This window comes from Periophthalmus magnuspinnatus, chromosome 6 (assembly GCF_009829125.3).
Source record: "Periophthalmus magnuspinnatus isolate fPerMag1 chromosome 6, fPerMag1.2.pri, whole genome shotgun sequence".
NCBI classification, from domain to species: domain Eukaryota; kingdom Metazoa; phylum Chordata; class Actinopteri; order Gobiiformes; family Gobiidae; genus Periophthalmus; species Periophthalmus magnuspinnatus.
In genome coordinates this window covers 26,946,530-26,961,920 of record NC_047131.1, presented here as the reverse complement: position 1 = coordinate 26,961,920, position 15,391 = coordinate 26,946,530, and the positions used below count along the sequence as shown (strand labels likewise).

The 15,391-nt window shown below is 38.1% G+C and overlaps 3 protein-coding genes across 4 annotated transcripts; 1 reads left to right on the top strand and 2 right to left on the bottom strand.

The window, feature by feature from the left end:
* Positions 1-557: 557 nt before the first annotated feature.
* On the bottom strand, positions 558-7,514 carry bcl2l13 (BCL2 like 13). Its single transcript, XM_033967817.2, has 7 exons — positions 7,360-7,514; positions 6,518-6,709; positions 5,668-5,757; positions 5,308-5,464; positions 5,153-5,225; positions 4,914-5,042; positions 558-2,219 (listed from the first exon to the last, which is right to left on the bottom strand). Exons 2-7 carry the CDS (start codon positions 6,645-6,647, stop codon positions 1,200-1,202), a joined length of 1,599 nt encoding a protein of 532 aa, XP_033823708.1. The 5' UTR covers positions 6,648-6,709; positions 7,360-7,514; the 3' UTR covers positions 558-1,199.
* A 222-nt stretch (positions 7,515-7,736) lies between these two features.
* atp6v1e1a (ATPase H+ transporting V1 subunit E1a) lies at positions 7,737-10,125 on the top strand. Its single transcript, XM_033967822.2, has 9 exons — positions 7,737-7,904; positions 8,250-8,315; positions 8,392-8,501; positions 8,978-9,044; positions 9,139-9,228; positions 9,334-9,402; positions 9,468-9,562; positions 9,674-9,761; positions 9,976-10,125. Exons 1-9 carry the CDS (start codon positions 7,872-7,874, stop codon positions 10,036-10,038), a joined length of 681 nt encoding a protein of 226 aa, XP_033823713.1. The 5' UTR covers positions 7,737-7,871; the 3' UTR covers positions 10,039-10,125.
* A 119-nt stretch (positions 10,126-10,244) lies between these two features.
* On the bottom strand, positions 10,245-14,725 carry slc25a18 (solute carrier family 25 member 18). 2 transcript variants are annotated; one of them, XM_033967821.2, is made up of 10 exons: positions 14,578-14,725; positions 13,680-13,870; positions 13,348-13,470; positions 12,911-12,966; positions 12,614-12,704; positions 12,316-12,431; positions 12,045-12,225; positions 11,617-11,780; positions 11,454-11,529; positions 10,245-11,388 (listed from the first exon to the last, which is right to left on the bottom strand). In XM_033967821.2, exons 2-10 carry the CDS (start codon positions 13,697-13,699, stop codon positions 11,247-11,249), a joined length of 969 nt encoding a protein of 322 aa, XP_033823712.1. In that variant the 5' UTR covers positions 13,700-13,870; positions 14,578-14,725; the 3' UTR covers positions 10,245-11,246. The 2 variants fall into 2 exon arrangements, with proteins under 2 accessions (XP_033823712.1, XP_033823711.2); XM_033967820.2 differs by lacking the exons at positions 13,680-13,870; positions 14,578-14,725 and having other exon boundaries at positions 10,376-11,388; positions 13,348-13,561.
* Between the last annotated feature and the right edge of the window lie 666 nt (positions 14,726-15,391).

The window sequence follows — 15,391 nt, the reverse complement described above, 5'->3', positions numbered from 1 at the left end:
AATAGTTGAGTGGTGTTGTTTAATGGTAAAGACTAATGGTGCATATTTTAAGTCTTCAATCTCTTTTATAGCACTGGAAAGCATATCTTCACCAGGAAGTCCACAACATGCTGGTACATGGCGTGGGACTGGATAATCTACAACAAGAGCGTGTGGTAGCAGCCCTCACTTTCACCCTGGTAAAGGGAGTGTGTCTACAGGCTCCCAGACTGCTAAGGGGTTTGTTTGACACAACACTGCAGTACCTCAGTTCTAGAGGAGCCAAGTGACTTTCTACAAAGGAAGTAACAGAAGGTGTGGTTAAAAAAAAAATTAAGAAAAGCTCAGTTTGAGTGGTCATTAGTGAATTTTGCCTACAGTATTTATGATTTTGACTATGACCATAAACCTAAAAACTTGAATACTTGATTTTTATTTTGTTACTTCAATACAATTGTTATTTTTGTAGCTGTACATTTGATTTAACAGTGTTACTCTGGCACTTATAAACGATTGGAAGTTACAAACGATGATGTGTCTTCTATTAAATGTATTATGTTAAATTAGCTGACCATAACACATATTCTAAATGTTTATTTTTTTCTCTCAATTGCTGCAATGTAGGGAATACAAAGTACATTTTCTTCTTTACACCTATTTGCAGTTTCAAAATTCATTTTCAGCAATGTACTGGCTTCAGTTTTCAACCACAACAATGACATGAGAATCATAAGTGTGAGGCATTTTCCACAAGGTTGTTCAATTACATTTAGTGTAGTTTTGCATAGTAATACACCAACTTTGTCTATGCATGAAACTTATATATGACATGATTTTAATAACTCAAAACTGTCCAAAGATTTGCATATATGAATAATAATGTAGTCAAAGTTGTACAGTATAGCAAGTAAAAAAAATACAGGAAGTAAATTTGAATTTTATATAACTAAGAATGTGACACGATCAACCCACAGTCTGAACACCTTGTCAGAAGAGTGAAAATGTTACCACATTTAATATTTGACAAATTAATTTGACAAAAGTGGAGTGCCATATTTTTCTTTAATTTGCAGCTAAATACGTTGTAAAGGTGTTTCGGTTGCTGGTGAGATTTATTTAAAAGAAGCACAAATTTGAATCCCTTGTAAGAACTGTTCCATTAAGTGTACTAAGCAATTTTATTTCTACATCAACAAAAGATCCTTTGAAAAGTCCTTTCTTTACTTCCTTCTATAAGAAATAACACCATATGCCATAATGGCTGTGATAAGTGCCAAAGCCGCACCCCCATAAAGCAAAACTGGGAAATCAGATGCAGGCTCTGTATCCACTGTCTCCACTGGGTGTTCTGCAGTTGGTTCCTGAGCAGAAATCATGACAGGAGCTTCCATGGGGGGTGCTTCTGCCTCCAGGACCAGCTCTTCTGTCACTTGCTCAGCTTGTGGAAGGGGCTTTTCTGATGGGGGAGGCACTTCAATAGGCTCTACTGCCATGGGTACTTCAGAGACAGCCTTCACTTCTGGTGCTGGGGTACTTTCAATCAGCGGTTCAATGATTGTAGCAGCAGGCTCCTCAAGCACTGGGACTGGCTCAGACTCTGGTACTACAGCAGGAACAGATTGTAGCTCTTTGGGGGAAGTAGCAGCCTCTGGAGCCACCTCAGGAAGCTCTGCTTCTAAAGAGATGAGGGAAGGCTCAGCGGACAAACTAGGAGGTGTTTCTATTACTAAAGGTTCTTCCAGTGACATGAGTGAGGCCGGGGCTGCAGACTCAAATGATAGTGGAACCAGTGGTGTCTGCTCCCTGTACTCTTCCCGAAGTGCAGCCAGATCGCTCTCTGTGCCCAAGACACTCATCATGCTCTCCTCTATAGCCTCACTTTCACCAGCATCCAGAAGCTCAGCATCCTCACGCTCCACATGAACAATGTCAGAGTTTGAGGAGTTATTTTCACTACGCTCTTCAGCCAATGCTACACCTTCGTTGCTGTCCAGGCTTTTGGCATCTTCGGGGTCCATAGCAGCGACCTGCGCCCAGGACTCGTGAGCAGCTAGTGACACAGGTAAGCTTTCAGTTTGCCAGGAGCTCTGCCCACTGCTGTTGCCCTCTGTACAGAGCAAAGAGGAGGGAGGGCTGAGCTGGTCCGGATGCTGCTCACCTGACAGGATGTAAATGTCGTTACTGTCCTCAGCTATGGCCACGCCTTGCTCCTCTTCAGATATAAGGCCAAATACCTTACCCTGTAAAAGACAGAACAGTCAGTATATCATATACAATTGAGTCATTCATGTAAGGGTTGTACAGTAACTGAGTACAGTGATGGGTTTTAGCCAGTGTTAGCCTATAACACCTCCTAGTGGAATTACCAAGCCATAGCATCAAATGTACAGCTCTCCATTATATAACACAGAAAATGAATAGCAAATCAAAAAGGAAAATAGAAGAAATACAATGTTTATCTATTATTAAAGAAAATTCTGAGGGTTGGCAATGCTACTGTAATATGACACTTTGAGAAGGATCAATGTAAGCTCTACAAGAGGATTTTACCTCCACAATCTGTAGTTTTGTGTGTAACAAAGCAAGTGAATTGCAGGATTATGGGTTGCTGTGCTGCACATGTAACAAAGGTGTGGCCTGGACTAATTACTTAACAGATGCCCATCTTTTTTGACATAGGTCTATCCAACTAGGATGTGTATGATGATTATGAGCAGCACCTTATAATTTAAATATACAGCAATACCATATTTATCACCAAATGTGATCATCTATATATTTTGCATAACAGAGTAGTCATAAAGAAATAGTCCATATCATATGTAAATAATATTAGCCCTAACAGAGCTTATGGATGGTGCACTTAAGTTGTAAAGTTCCTTAAGATCATAATGCAACAGCAGTAGCAGCATCCCCAAAAATATACACAGCTAAATTTAAAAATGCATAATTCAGATTACAATACATTATTGATGTAGGGTGAAGTACACCTATCGAAGCAACTTAAAAAAAAAAAAAAAAAAAAAAAGAAAAAAGATGTATTACAAGAATGACAATCACCACAGAAAAGTGGATCTGAGTGGTTAACCACCACATGGACAATATAAACATTTGATACAGGTTAATTCTATGAATATTTTGTTAATTAACATGTTATAGACATTTATTCACAGGTTGCATATCTTTATCTTATGGTTTAGCATTAGCCATTGTTTATATACAAGTTAACTTACTTGGAACGCTCAAATATATAACTCATGACATTCATATAGGAAATAACGAATCTAACAGTTGCCTGGAAAGCAACCAAAGTTTCTTAATCTGTAATATACCCCGTAATATACTAATGGTGGCCAAAATAAGATGAATACTAATTTAGATTTAACTTTCAAACTGACTATACATTTAAGTGTTTTTATATGTCAGCATAGAGATGTGATTGAGACAGGACAAATGGACGCCCTGTTAAAGCCCTGGATATCCTCTGCAGCCAGCATTCATGTGCTGTTGCTGCTTTGAGTTTTGACACACAAGTGGGGCACTCAAACCCCTGGTGATATTTTACAGAATTAGCATCAGAGTTATTTTGAGAATTTCTCAGTTTGTAGAAACGCTCTGCTCCATTATAATTTGATGTCCAAAGCCAAAAGGAATTATAACGGGCAGATTTCACCAGGACATACGCAAGAGCGTTGTTACATAACGTCAGTGTTGACACAGTACATGGTGCAGTGTGATTTGCCCTGACTTAGTAGCAGAAGCCCTTTGTCCCTAAAATATCAGTGCAAAGTTAATGTCATGCAAAAAATGTGGATTCCTTTCCTTCTGTCTCGAGAACTTAAGAATGTGCCTACAAACCCACGTATTATGGATGTACCACTACCCAAAGCAATGCCCTCTTGCCTTTTTAACAAATATGTTCAATATCTGTGTCCTGCTTTTTCCTGGAAATTAATATTACATAACACAAGGGAAATGAGAAAATAGTTGTGTGCTCATCATTATGCATGCCATCCTTCATTGTTTACCTCTGAATGATTTAACACAACAAACTCCAGCAGATCACAGATTCATCAATTCGTCAAACTTTCCTTTTGTGATGAGCCATTTTATGGACATCCGTAAATGTGTAAACACAATTTTATAATAAGTATACAATCCTTGCATTCCATTAACCTTAAAAGACTGGTACAAAAATTAATACTGCAGTCATAACCAGAAGTCATATCAGTCATATTCAGAAAATTATTCCCCTTGACAAAATCACACTTACGTTTTAACTATGCTAGAATAACTACAAAAGAAAAGCAAAATACTCTACCTGAATTTTCAATAGCAGAAGAGAAGAGAAGCAGCCCAGTCACCCTGGTGCAACTGTGCATGTATCCAGCTGTCAACCTAATGGTGTTTCACTTCTGGCTCACGTGCCCATGCAGTTACTCCCTCATCTCTGAGCCTTGATCCCACCCTCACTTGCTTTTGCTGCCACTCTCCAGCATGCTCGCTCACCCCGTCCCTCCTCCCTTTGCTGATCCTGCCCTGTCATCTGTTCTACCTCTATGACATAATGCCGACTAAGAAAGTAGCTTTGTGGTTGTATTTTTGCATAAAATATTGAACCTTGGCATTTAACATGACTGTTTGAAAGAACAAAAATAAAACAAATTGTATTTACAAAGACAGATATTGTCTCTGTGGCCTATATTATAGTGTATTCTTGTTTTTGTCCACATAAACCATAATAATCTGATCATCTTCTATTTTTATACATTTATAATTTCATATCCACGACTTTTACAGTGAATATAACACTATACACTGCACCCCCTTGTGGCTTTTCAGTGATATGCAACACTATAAATAGTATGCTGGGGGATCTTCTTTTGCATCACACTATGTATTCCTTTTTGCATGATTGCATGCAGAATACTCACCCATCCTCCCTGCTGGATGATGTATTCAACCTCATTCTCCTCGAGGAAGTGCACAGCAAGTGGTAGCAAACTTGACAAAGATGGGCCCTTGACTTGTAAAGCTTGTAGAAGCACTAAAGGCACTAGTACCTAGAAGACATATTGTACAAAACAGTGCTTGATTTTCTCTTAAAATAATTTTAATATTAAAAAAAAAAAAATTGACAGAAGCATTTCTTCAACACAAGAGCACTACATACCTTACTCCAGCCCCCATGTGTGTGCACAGAAAGATCAAGATTGACTTGTCTGAAGTTCTTATAGTCAAGAGGCCTACACAAACACACAAAAATAACTTTAAAGAAGGATGTATCTAAAATAAAAATAAAAATTTAAAAAAACTGGTAGAACTCACCCTGTGAGGAGTGTGTCCACAGCAACTGACAGATGTGGCTCCAGTTCAGCAGCCACTTGATCTCCAAGTGCAGCGAGACAGTCTTCAATTGAACTCTCTGGGTTAGTGGGATTGAAGACCAATGATTTGTGTCGGTCAAATCCTGAGCTGGAAGAGGCTGCATAAACACAATCATTTACAGGCTAAGATAGTCAGAGGAAGTCCAAATGAAGTGACAACAAAACATCAACACATGATTGAACACGTGATTTTAAAAATTTAAGTAATGACTTTAATGTAGGAAAAGTATCTATGGTCATTTCACACAAAGAAGCCACAATGTGGGGTTTTATCTGAGATACTACATATGTGCATACTTACAGAAAGCAATCTCATCTTCAAGTTTTCTCAACTCTTCCTCTATCTGTTCATTAATCTCATCAGTTTTCTGTCTTTCCATTTGCGCATCTCCTGCAAAATAAATATAATTTCACTATATATTTGACTGAACAGTAGGAAATGCAGTTTTATTTTTAATTAATAGTTTATATTTAAGGCCTATATAGTAAGATTGCCCTTTACTTTGTATTTGGATAATTCAATTAAGTATTACTTCCCACTGACAGAGGGCTTTTATATGCAAGTTATTCTCTGTGGTGACACGCAACTCACACATCCACTCCCTAAGAATCATTGTTGTTTTTCTCTGGTATTAGTGCTGCTTCAGCATTGAGCCAGACAACTAGCTAGCCAACTATTTCACTTTGGTCCATTGACTCGTGAGTAATCCTATGGTGATTAAACATGACAGCCTGTCAGAAATTGGACTAGTTCAAGCGGAAAGCAGGGATCAACTGACACCTCCACCCCTTTTTCTTTGACACATCAATAAAAATACACTCGGAAATGTGTTTGCCTTAACTCTTTGTCATTAAAATACTTATACAAAGCCATCATACAGTATTTGCAGTCATTGTCAATTGTTGTGTGCAAACATGAGAAATTTACCAGTTATACAGGATTCCACAAGTTCTGTCACAAGGTCATTACATACAAAGGTGAGTTCAACTCACACTTCACTTGGGCATTTTTTTATTATTTTGTAAAAGTATTTATTAAAACATAATTCAAAGCAACCTTTTTAATTCTAGTCCTGTTATGCCATTTATGTTTTGTGAAACCTCACATTTGACATGCCTACATTCACAACAGCACAAATTCGACCCCTCACCCTGAGCGCTGAGCAGTGTGTGTGACCTGGCCGGAGGCAGTCGCAGGTAGCTGAGCACAATATATTTGGTTTCATAATAGAACCCATCAGACACAGAAGTGTCACTGGAGGTGGGGTCAGAGGTTGCCATTGGATAGACGCACTTTATGCTTCTAGGCACATATGTTTAAAAGGCCAAACAGGACGTTAAACCTGTGGAGAAAAATAGAAATTAGGGTCAGACGGCTTTGTTTTATACACCAGTGGAAAAAAAAAAAACTTGCAGAGAGAGTTAACATAAAGGAAATATCAGTAGAAAATGATTACACGCTTGGAAATAAAACAAACAAACAAAAAACATAAAATAAAACAAAATAGAATGCCAGAGAGCAATGATTAGGTACAGTAGACACGTGGAGAAAAAGTGGGTGTGTAACCTTTTTGTGTAACCATATTGCATTGGAATTTAATATTGCCTCAGATGCAGAGGCTACACTTGAAAGCAAAGTAAAGCACTTCTGCAATTAATAAGGGTCTATAGTAAATAGTAAATACATAAAGTATCAATACAGTAAGCATACTTTTAAACCCTTACATTATATATTACTATTCACACAGTGGCTTTGAAGGACATGCTTGTACTTAACACAAAAAGAGCAGTAATGCTATGAAACGTATTCCTTGCTTAGGGCATAGGCCTACGAATGACCTCTGAGACAAAAGTCATAGAGTGACAGTGGTCTTGCCATGCCCACTACCCACTTTCACATTAGCTAGCTTTACAACATGTGTCGATCATATGCCATTTTACACCCAATAGCGCATAATTCCTGCTAATTTAATGGGTAAGGCTGCACTCTTACCGTCCTACCGTCAAAGGCAACACGGTGTACACAAACGAATGATCAGGAGTAAACACAATGCCTTAACAGAGAGACTACCAGCACTAAAAACAGAAGTACACGGTGTGCTCCCTGTGCTGCTGCTGCTGAGGAGCCAAGTTAAACAAGTGAAAACCGGAAACAGTACTAGTTCCGGTTTGTCCCTTCACAATAAAAGAGCAGCGGACTCAAATTTCTTATGACTTTTCTACAGTTTTCGAAATGGCTTTGACAATTCACAATTTAACAATACGTTACAAATGTCGTAGATAATTGTATTTTAGTTGGCTTAAGTGTAATATATCTAAGATCCTTTGTATTTTGAAAGACAGTATTGGTGTTTACAGATGTAACTTGACCTTAGGCATGAGTGGAACGTGTTAGGACAGCTCTTGCTCCTAAATGTCTATGAGGAGAAGTGTGTAAACGACAGAGAACACTACTTTGTATTTTAACTGGTAAATATAGGCTACTTTTATAGTTTTGCTGAAGAAATGGCGCTCACAGACGCAGACGTTCAGAAGCAGGTAATGTTATTTATCTGTGTGAGTGTTTGTGCAAGATAAACAAGTTCAAGTTTACCCAACTCAGTTAACCAAGGCTTTGATAAGAACGAGTCAGTTGCCTAAGTCAGGCTCAACTTAAACTGTTATGTTATATTTAATAGTATGGATTAAAATTGCACATAATAAAGATCATAAATGTTCTTGTTATCACTTATTAGTAAGCCTCCTGTAGCCTGTTGTAGGGTAATTCTGAGTATTTGAACTGTTGCCACACAATGATGAAGTAAAAGTTATTCAGTTCTCTTTAGTTTTACATAAACGTATACTTTAACTGTTGCCTACTTTATATTTTTGTGTCTGTTGCAGATCAAGCACATGATGGCCTTCATTGAGCAAGAAGCTGCAGAAAAAGTAGAGGAAATTGATGCTAAGGTAACTTAAGTCATTGGGTCTTGTGATTTTTTCTATAAGTGACTAATGTCCCTTGTCATTCCCATGTCCTTTACAGGCAGAGGAAGAGTTCAACATAGAGAAAGGACGCCTTGTGCAGACACAGAGAGTCAAAATAATGGAATACTATGAGAAGAAAGAAAAGCAGATAGAACAGCATAAGAAAATGTGAGTTTATATCTTCAGCGTTACATAAGTATTTTGCAACAATCATTGGCAGACTCTAACAATAACTAACTGCATTTAGTTTTTCCCTGCTAAAGGATGCATGGTGTAAGCAGTAGGACGTAGAGAGCTGTCTTACACTTGGAAGGCTGGCAGTTTGACTCCAGCCAGGGCTTGCTTTTGTTGCTTTGTTGCTTTTGTTGTTTGTTGTTGTTGTTCTTGTGGGAGAGGGATTGGTGGTCGGAAAGACCATTAGCAGGGGTGGGAATCCCTGAAAACAGTAGTAGCTTTAATATAAAGCCACTTTGAGTCCAAAAAGCACTATATAAGACAAAATATTATTGTTAATATTGAGTGACTGCATTGTCATCATGCATGCTTTGTTGTGTGAATATAAGTATATAACATTATAACATTGATTAATGTTGATGTTGTAAAATATCTATTATCGGATATGTTTTTTGTTCATTGTCCAATAGCCAGATGTCCCATCTTATGAACCAAGCCAGGTTAAAGGTACTGAAGGCCCGTGATGACATGATCATGGTAAATAGACAATAAACAAATATATAGGGTTTTATATATATATATATATATATATATATATATATATATATATAAAAAATCTGTTGTCATTCAGGATTTGATGAAAGAAGCCCAACAAAGACTTCAAGACATTGCCAAAGATCCTGATAACTACTCTGTATTACTACAAGGTCTTCTGCTGCAGGTGAAACATTGTTTTAAAACACAATCTGTATTTAGTGTAAAGCATATTAAGGGTAAAATAGATTTATACATACTTACATGCTTACAAAACTCACTGTTTTTCCAGGGGTTCTACCAACTTCTCGAATCTAAAGTAACTGTCCGCTGTCGGCAACAGGATGTAGCAGTGGTTCAGGTACTGGTACCTAGCATGTTTTTATAATCAGTGTTATGTGAAGTTTAATTCAATATCCCTGACAGGCTGCTGTTGACAAAGTCATTCCTATTTACAAAGAGTCTGTAAAAATGAATATTGTCGTGAAAATTGATCCAGAACGTTTTCTTCCTTCAGATATGTAAGAACTTCTTATTTCAGCCTGAGTAAAATTATAATAATTATTGTGATCTTGTTCATTTACAAATGTAATACTAATATAAATGGTTAAAATATGAATTCATCTTTATAGTTGTGGGGGAATTGACGTTTATAATGATAATGGGAAGATTAAGGTCTCCAATACACTGGAAAGAAGACTCGAACTTATAACTCACCAGGTACTGCGATTCTTTACTGCTGTAAATTTACTGTTTTTTACCTCTAGGGGGAGGCATTGTGCAGTTTGTAATACTTTGTCAGTCACAGTAAGGTCATTTGTTAAGCAGTACATTGTGACCCACCTAGAGGTTAAAGCATGTTCAAAATATATAAATATGTTTTGAGTTACAGACATTTAAAACATGTTTTATGCTTTGATTTAAACTTTTCTAGATAATACCTGAAATCAGAGTGGCCTTGTTTGGAGCTAACCCCAATCGCAAATTCATGGATTAACAATGGATTTGAAGAGAGCAATGTGGACACAGGTGGATGAAGTGTAACGGTTTAACTTTTACCCATTGTTACAAATATGATTTTGATGTATTTGGTATTATACCTGTTACATTACATATATTATACCTGTTACATTGGAAAAAAGGTATTCTTTTTTCAGGTTTTCCTACTATTGTAAGTAGACAAAAGAATCCAAAGTAAGGAATAAATGTCTATAAGACAAAGACTAATATGATCTATTTATTGACATTTTATGAATTTACATTGTTTACTCTATGTTTGTTTGTTTACATTAAAAATGCAAACTGTTAGAATGCACTGCTTATTTTCAGGGCTATCTAAGTAATACTCCATTAAATGTAAAAAACAACAACAATAACAACTGTGGTGCCACCCAGTGGACTTAAGATAATGGCAAATGGCAGAGGGTAGGGTTACTCGGGAGTCCTCAAAGGTGCAATATGAGTTAAGACATTTTGTTGTCAATAATGATTAAAACTCAGGAAATGTTCAAGCCATTTTCACAAAAATTAATCTGTTGAGTTTGTGCATACATGCATCAATTTCAAAATAAATGTGTAAAAACCAGTTTAAATGTATTTTAAGCCTGTCAAATACAGCGTCCCAACATTGTGCTATAAGCAGGAAGTGAGCAGTGTTAGGGTATATGCTACACTAATACTGGGATTAAAGCATTACCATCAGATTAACATATGACCTTAGAGACACCAACAGACAGTTCTTCCCAATCTAGGGGGAAGGCTGGAATCCAAGATTACAACTCACGGATGGAATGGCCTCCCGGAGCAAGGAGATTTGACTAGACTGATATTAGAAAAACTGATTTTTATCAGTTATCCACAATTCATTACAAAGCAATATGCCTTAATGAAAAATGTAGTAATTAAAATATTACCATTATTATGGACGTTGCTGCTATGCAACTAGTTTGACATGGCCTCGTGCATGTTGCAAGTTATAGGCATTTTGTTAGCAAGCTTAAACACATCTCATCCCTTTTCATACTCTGCGCAACAGCCCTCTTTGACCTAAATGGCAGCCATGTAAGTGAAGTAAACAAGCTGATCCATTTTGGTGATAGACTGTATCACATCCTTCATTTGGTCAACAACAAGTTCTGTCCATGTGCTTATCTCATTACTGTGACTTCAAGGCAGAGCAACACAACCTTCAGCTTTCCAGCAGGCCTATCCCAGCAGCCCTAAAACAGCTTCTCCTACACCGAGGAAGTAGACGCCCTGAGCAATGCCAAAAAGTGGAGCGATGACTAGAGCACGACATGTTGCTCCTTTCAGGAACGCTGAGGGGCCTTCTCTCTTCAGGATGCGCCTAGTGGACAAAAGGGTGTAGGGTTCTGGTTTGAGCAGTGAATAATAGTTAATATGCACCCATACCTTGTGCAGTCAATTATTCCTCGATAAGTGTCCTCTCCTTCACCTTTTTGTAAGGTCTGTATTCTAGTTTTGATGACTGAAGAGAGAAGTGCAAAGACAAAAAAGTTCTTACTAATTATGGATAAAAATATTATTTTTTTCTGTTTTCTACTTTTGTACTTACCATCCAGTGGTGTAACAGCTACAGCAGCTATGGAGCCAGCCATGCAGCCTGCTACAAAGGACTGCCAGAAGGGTGCCCGGTCTTGCACATCACTGTGGCTTTGCCGGCCAATAGCATTCAAGTTGGCAAAGAGTGGGAAGTAGATCATTGAGAAGGGTACGTCTCTAAAATAATAATAACTTGTTCAAACAGTGTGATGTAAGCGAGGACATTTTGGTGCTCTTGGGAACACTCAAAAGACTAATTTAACTTGTGCAGTGTTATTGAGTATTGTTTTTGTCAGTGCCTGAAAATACAACAATCAGTGTTATGTAATTATGGATCTAGGCACTCACAGCACTGTGTGGCCTCAGGAGGCCAAGTGTGCAGTGAATGCAAATGCAATCTTGAACAATGTGTGACAAATGCTGTGTTGCACTGTGTATAACCTCATTAAGGTGGCTCCTGCTCCCCTGTAGAGGCCGGCCAGTCCGTGGGTCTTCAGCAGCTGCACTGTGAGGCCTGTGGCAGAGGGCCTCTGTGGAGGGGCTGGCTGCACTGATGACGGGGGCACGAGTGATGGAGCTGGACCTACAGTCTGTGCAGGTGCATGGGCTGGTCTCTGAGCAGCTGTGACATCCAGGTTAGAACACTATGAGATTTCTGAACAGAAACCCATTCAATTCTGTAGATGGGTGAAAAATGAGCTAGTTAACTCACCCAGTCTTCCTGCATCCTGCAGCTGTATTTTAAGCATCTCCATTGGAGTGGTCACCACAACTTGACAAGTCCCAGCCCCACAGCCTGCAAGTACCTCACCCCACAAGGGCAATTTACTGGCAACAAAAATTTATAATGGTGGCATATAAAACATTTATGATGAACAATTAACCACAGATTAGGTCAGTTTAAATAGTTGCAGTATTAGCTTCTCTATGTTGTACACTTATGATTAAAATTGCTTTACTTCTTACTGGGTATGTTTATAACAAGAAAGTGAAATTATGCAGTTAGTTACCCATCCTTTGAGAGCTTTTGTCTAAAGACATCATTGGCTGCCAACTTTATGGCCTTTTCTGGTGTTACCAAAGTGAGGTTTACTGCTGCACCTGAAAAAGAGAAAATGTTTCAGTTACATTACACAAAACACACACAAGGAATACATGTACAATGTGAAGTAATGACTTTTGACCCTGGTTGTTATAATAAAAAGATTAGGAGGGGGATTAGAAAGGGAAAACAACAGCGTAGGTGGACAGATGAGATTACCTATAGTAAAGTTGTTTGTCACAGGGATTAGAAACCTGAATTATACCTCTGTAGCATCCAAAATAGCCTTCCGAGCGTATGGTCTTTGCTAGACAGTCCAGCCTATAAAACAGAAAAAGACAATTTAGCTCACTATAACTTCTATTCCTTCTACCCTTCTTGGTAGGAAATGGTTAAAATTGTTTGTTCAAGATTGTGGTTATAACCAACTGTTTTAACTAGCATACTCTATGACTCACAGTGTAAAACCCACTCTAAAAATATCTGTGTTACCACACCCAATCAGACAGTAAAGTAACTTTTATGGCAGTAAAAATCTTACTTGTTTTTTGTTTATCATATGTTTTGACAATTATAAATATATTACAAAATGTGTTATAGTGGTTTAACAAAAACACTGTGTTGCATGCTTGAACATGTTGGTAAATCTTCTAATTAACGATCATTTACAAATTAGGATTAAGTTAAGGAAGTCCCACTCACATTCCTTTGTAGACCTTGACGCCCTGCTGGTTCTGGAGGCGTGTCTTGGCCAAGTCAATAGGAAATACACATGTGACACCAACCAGGCCGGCCACACCTCCATTAATCAGCTTAGCCGGTAGGCTGCAAAAGGGATCAACATAGACACACGCACACATGCGTGCACGGACCATTTATACGTTTACACAAGCGGAAGCAATGCACGTAAGTTATGTCCACATATATATAGAAGAGATTGTATTCCAAACACAGAAGAACAGATGAGTTTTAATAAAAATATTTTACTATTTGCATTCCCATTTCAAATAACAATATTAGGAAGTGTCACATACCTTATTTTCTTGTCGGTCATGCTGCTTTTTGATTGGGCTCCAAGGCCCACCAATTTCCACTGCAGCCTTTTGTTGTCTTCTTCTTTTCTTTTCTTTCCTTTGCCTTCTTTGACTTAGCTCTCAGAGCCCAACACAGCTTTGCTCACCTCTGTTTATTCTGTCATGAAATATACCTGAACTCCTCCAAAAATCTGTAACAACACATAGACATCATATTGTAATGGAGAGCATATTTGGCTTTGATTATCAGATACACAGGGAAGTTAACATTATATTCTAGGTGGTGTGCTTGATTAATGAGAAGTCACATCTAATTCATGAAGTTCATTCATAATTATGGATGCACATATCACTACCACATGGAGACTGAACAGCTTGAGTTCCTCTAATCTGCTAGCTAAAAGGGATAAGAGTATTTGATAGGTAGGCAGAGCGGACAAGGAAGGACTTTTTGACCAACTAAAGCGTATGACAATATAAACTGTGATATATACTCTCACAGCATTAGGATACCTCTACTAAGTATTATTTCACAGCCTTCGCATATTATGCATTTGCATAACTAATTTCTATCATATGGTATTTTTCTGTGTTTTCTAACACTATATCGACTTTCCATTTTTATTCAATGGAATATTCCAGATTTGTCTTTTTTTTCTTTATTGGTCTTAGTACCCTTGCCTTTCAGTGAGCCTCTTTCTGGGAAACTTTCTTTCAGCTTGCCCTATTCACAGGGATTGAAGACCCTGCCAAAACACAGATGAGGGTGCACCATAGACAAGTTCTCAGATCCCCACTTCTCTCAGTCAACTCGACAACAGTACTGTTTCATAACTGACTCTAAAATACTTTAGTTGGTCTATTAAATAAGATACCACAGTGGGAAATCAGGACTTACCTCTCTCAGAGCATCCTGCAGGCAGGATCAAGCCGTCTGCTTTGCTTTCACTCCAACAATGTGTGAAGTAACGGTAGTCAAGCGAGAGCAGCCTGAGAGCCAGCCGCCACTCAGGGGCCGTTGCACAAACAGCAGCATTGTCCCGATGCCTAAATCCCTCCCTCTCGTGGTGATTCCCAGTGTGACACAGTCCCAGCAGCACCACTTTGCACTAACTCAACCTGACATAAACTCATGCATGTGAAGGTGCTGCCAGATCTGATGCAACACAGTCTAACACACAAGTGCCGTACTGTGTATTTCAGATTTTTTTTTTAAACAAAAATCCTTAATGAGTTCTCATTAAATTGTTGCATAATACCATACCCCAGGACAAGCTGAATGCCCAATGTTTAGAGATCTTTGATGAGGCAGAAACTTTGATTCTATGAAGGGAAAAAGAGAGCATATACAATTCCTAATAACAAAGAGCAAATGCAATATTTATCATTTTGAATGATAATAGTATATATAAAATAATGTACAAATGTGTCAGGATACCAATATACATTAGTACATTACAGTAAAATACAATATTGTGCCAAGATTAAAAAAGCAGCATTGACATTAGGTTATCTGTCACATAAGGGTGAGTTGTTGTACAGCTGTATAGAGTATAGTGGTCACTCATTGACCTTTGCACAGGCACTGATTGATGCATATGGTTCTATATGCCTTCAACTTCAGTGTCAGTGGATGGTGTCCAATCAGAAAGTTGTGGTCGCTTCTTATTTGTCACTGTCTACTTAGGCCAACATACCAACAACAAGCCTTT

Bases quoted from the DNA above. Each gene is read 5' to 3' on its own strand.
- slc25a18 (XM_033967820.2), bottom strand. From the start codon at position 13,520: ATGGTCCGTGCACGCATGTGTGCGTGTGTCTATGTTGATCCCTTTTGC. The intron at 12,705-12,910 runs GTATAATTCAGG...TCTCTTTTTCAG, and splicing joins CTATTTTGGATGCTACAGAG to GTGCAGCAGTAAACCTCACT. The intron at 11,389-11,453 runs GTATGGGTGCAT...TTTGTCCACTAG, and splicing joins GGAATAATTGACTGCACAAG to GCGCATCCTGAAGAGAGAAG.
- atp6v1e1a (XM_033967822.2), top strand. From the start codon at position 7,872: ATGGCGCTCACAGACGCAGACGTTCAGAAGCAG. The intron at 9,045-9,138 runs GTAAATAGACAA...GTTGTCATTCAG, and splicing joins CCCGTGATGACATGATCATG to GATTTGATGAAAGAAGCCCA. The intron at 9,229-9,333 runs GTGAAACATTGT...CTGTTTTTCCAG, and splicing joins TACAAGGTCTTCTGCTGCAG to GGGTTCTACCAACTTCTCGA.
- bcl2l13 (XM_033967817.2), bottom strand. From the start codon at position 6,647: ATGGCAACCTCTGACCCCACCTCCAGTGACACTTCTGTGTCTGATGGG. The intron at 5,758-6,517 runs GTGAGGGGTCGA...TTTATTTTGCAG, and splicing joins CACACTGCTCAGCGCTCAGG to GAGATGCGCAAATGGAAAGA. The intron at 5,465-5,667 runs GTAAGTATGCAC...GTGTTTATGCAG, and splicing joins TGAAGATGAGATTGCTTTCT to CCTCTTCCAGCTCAGGATTT.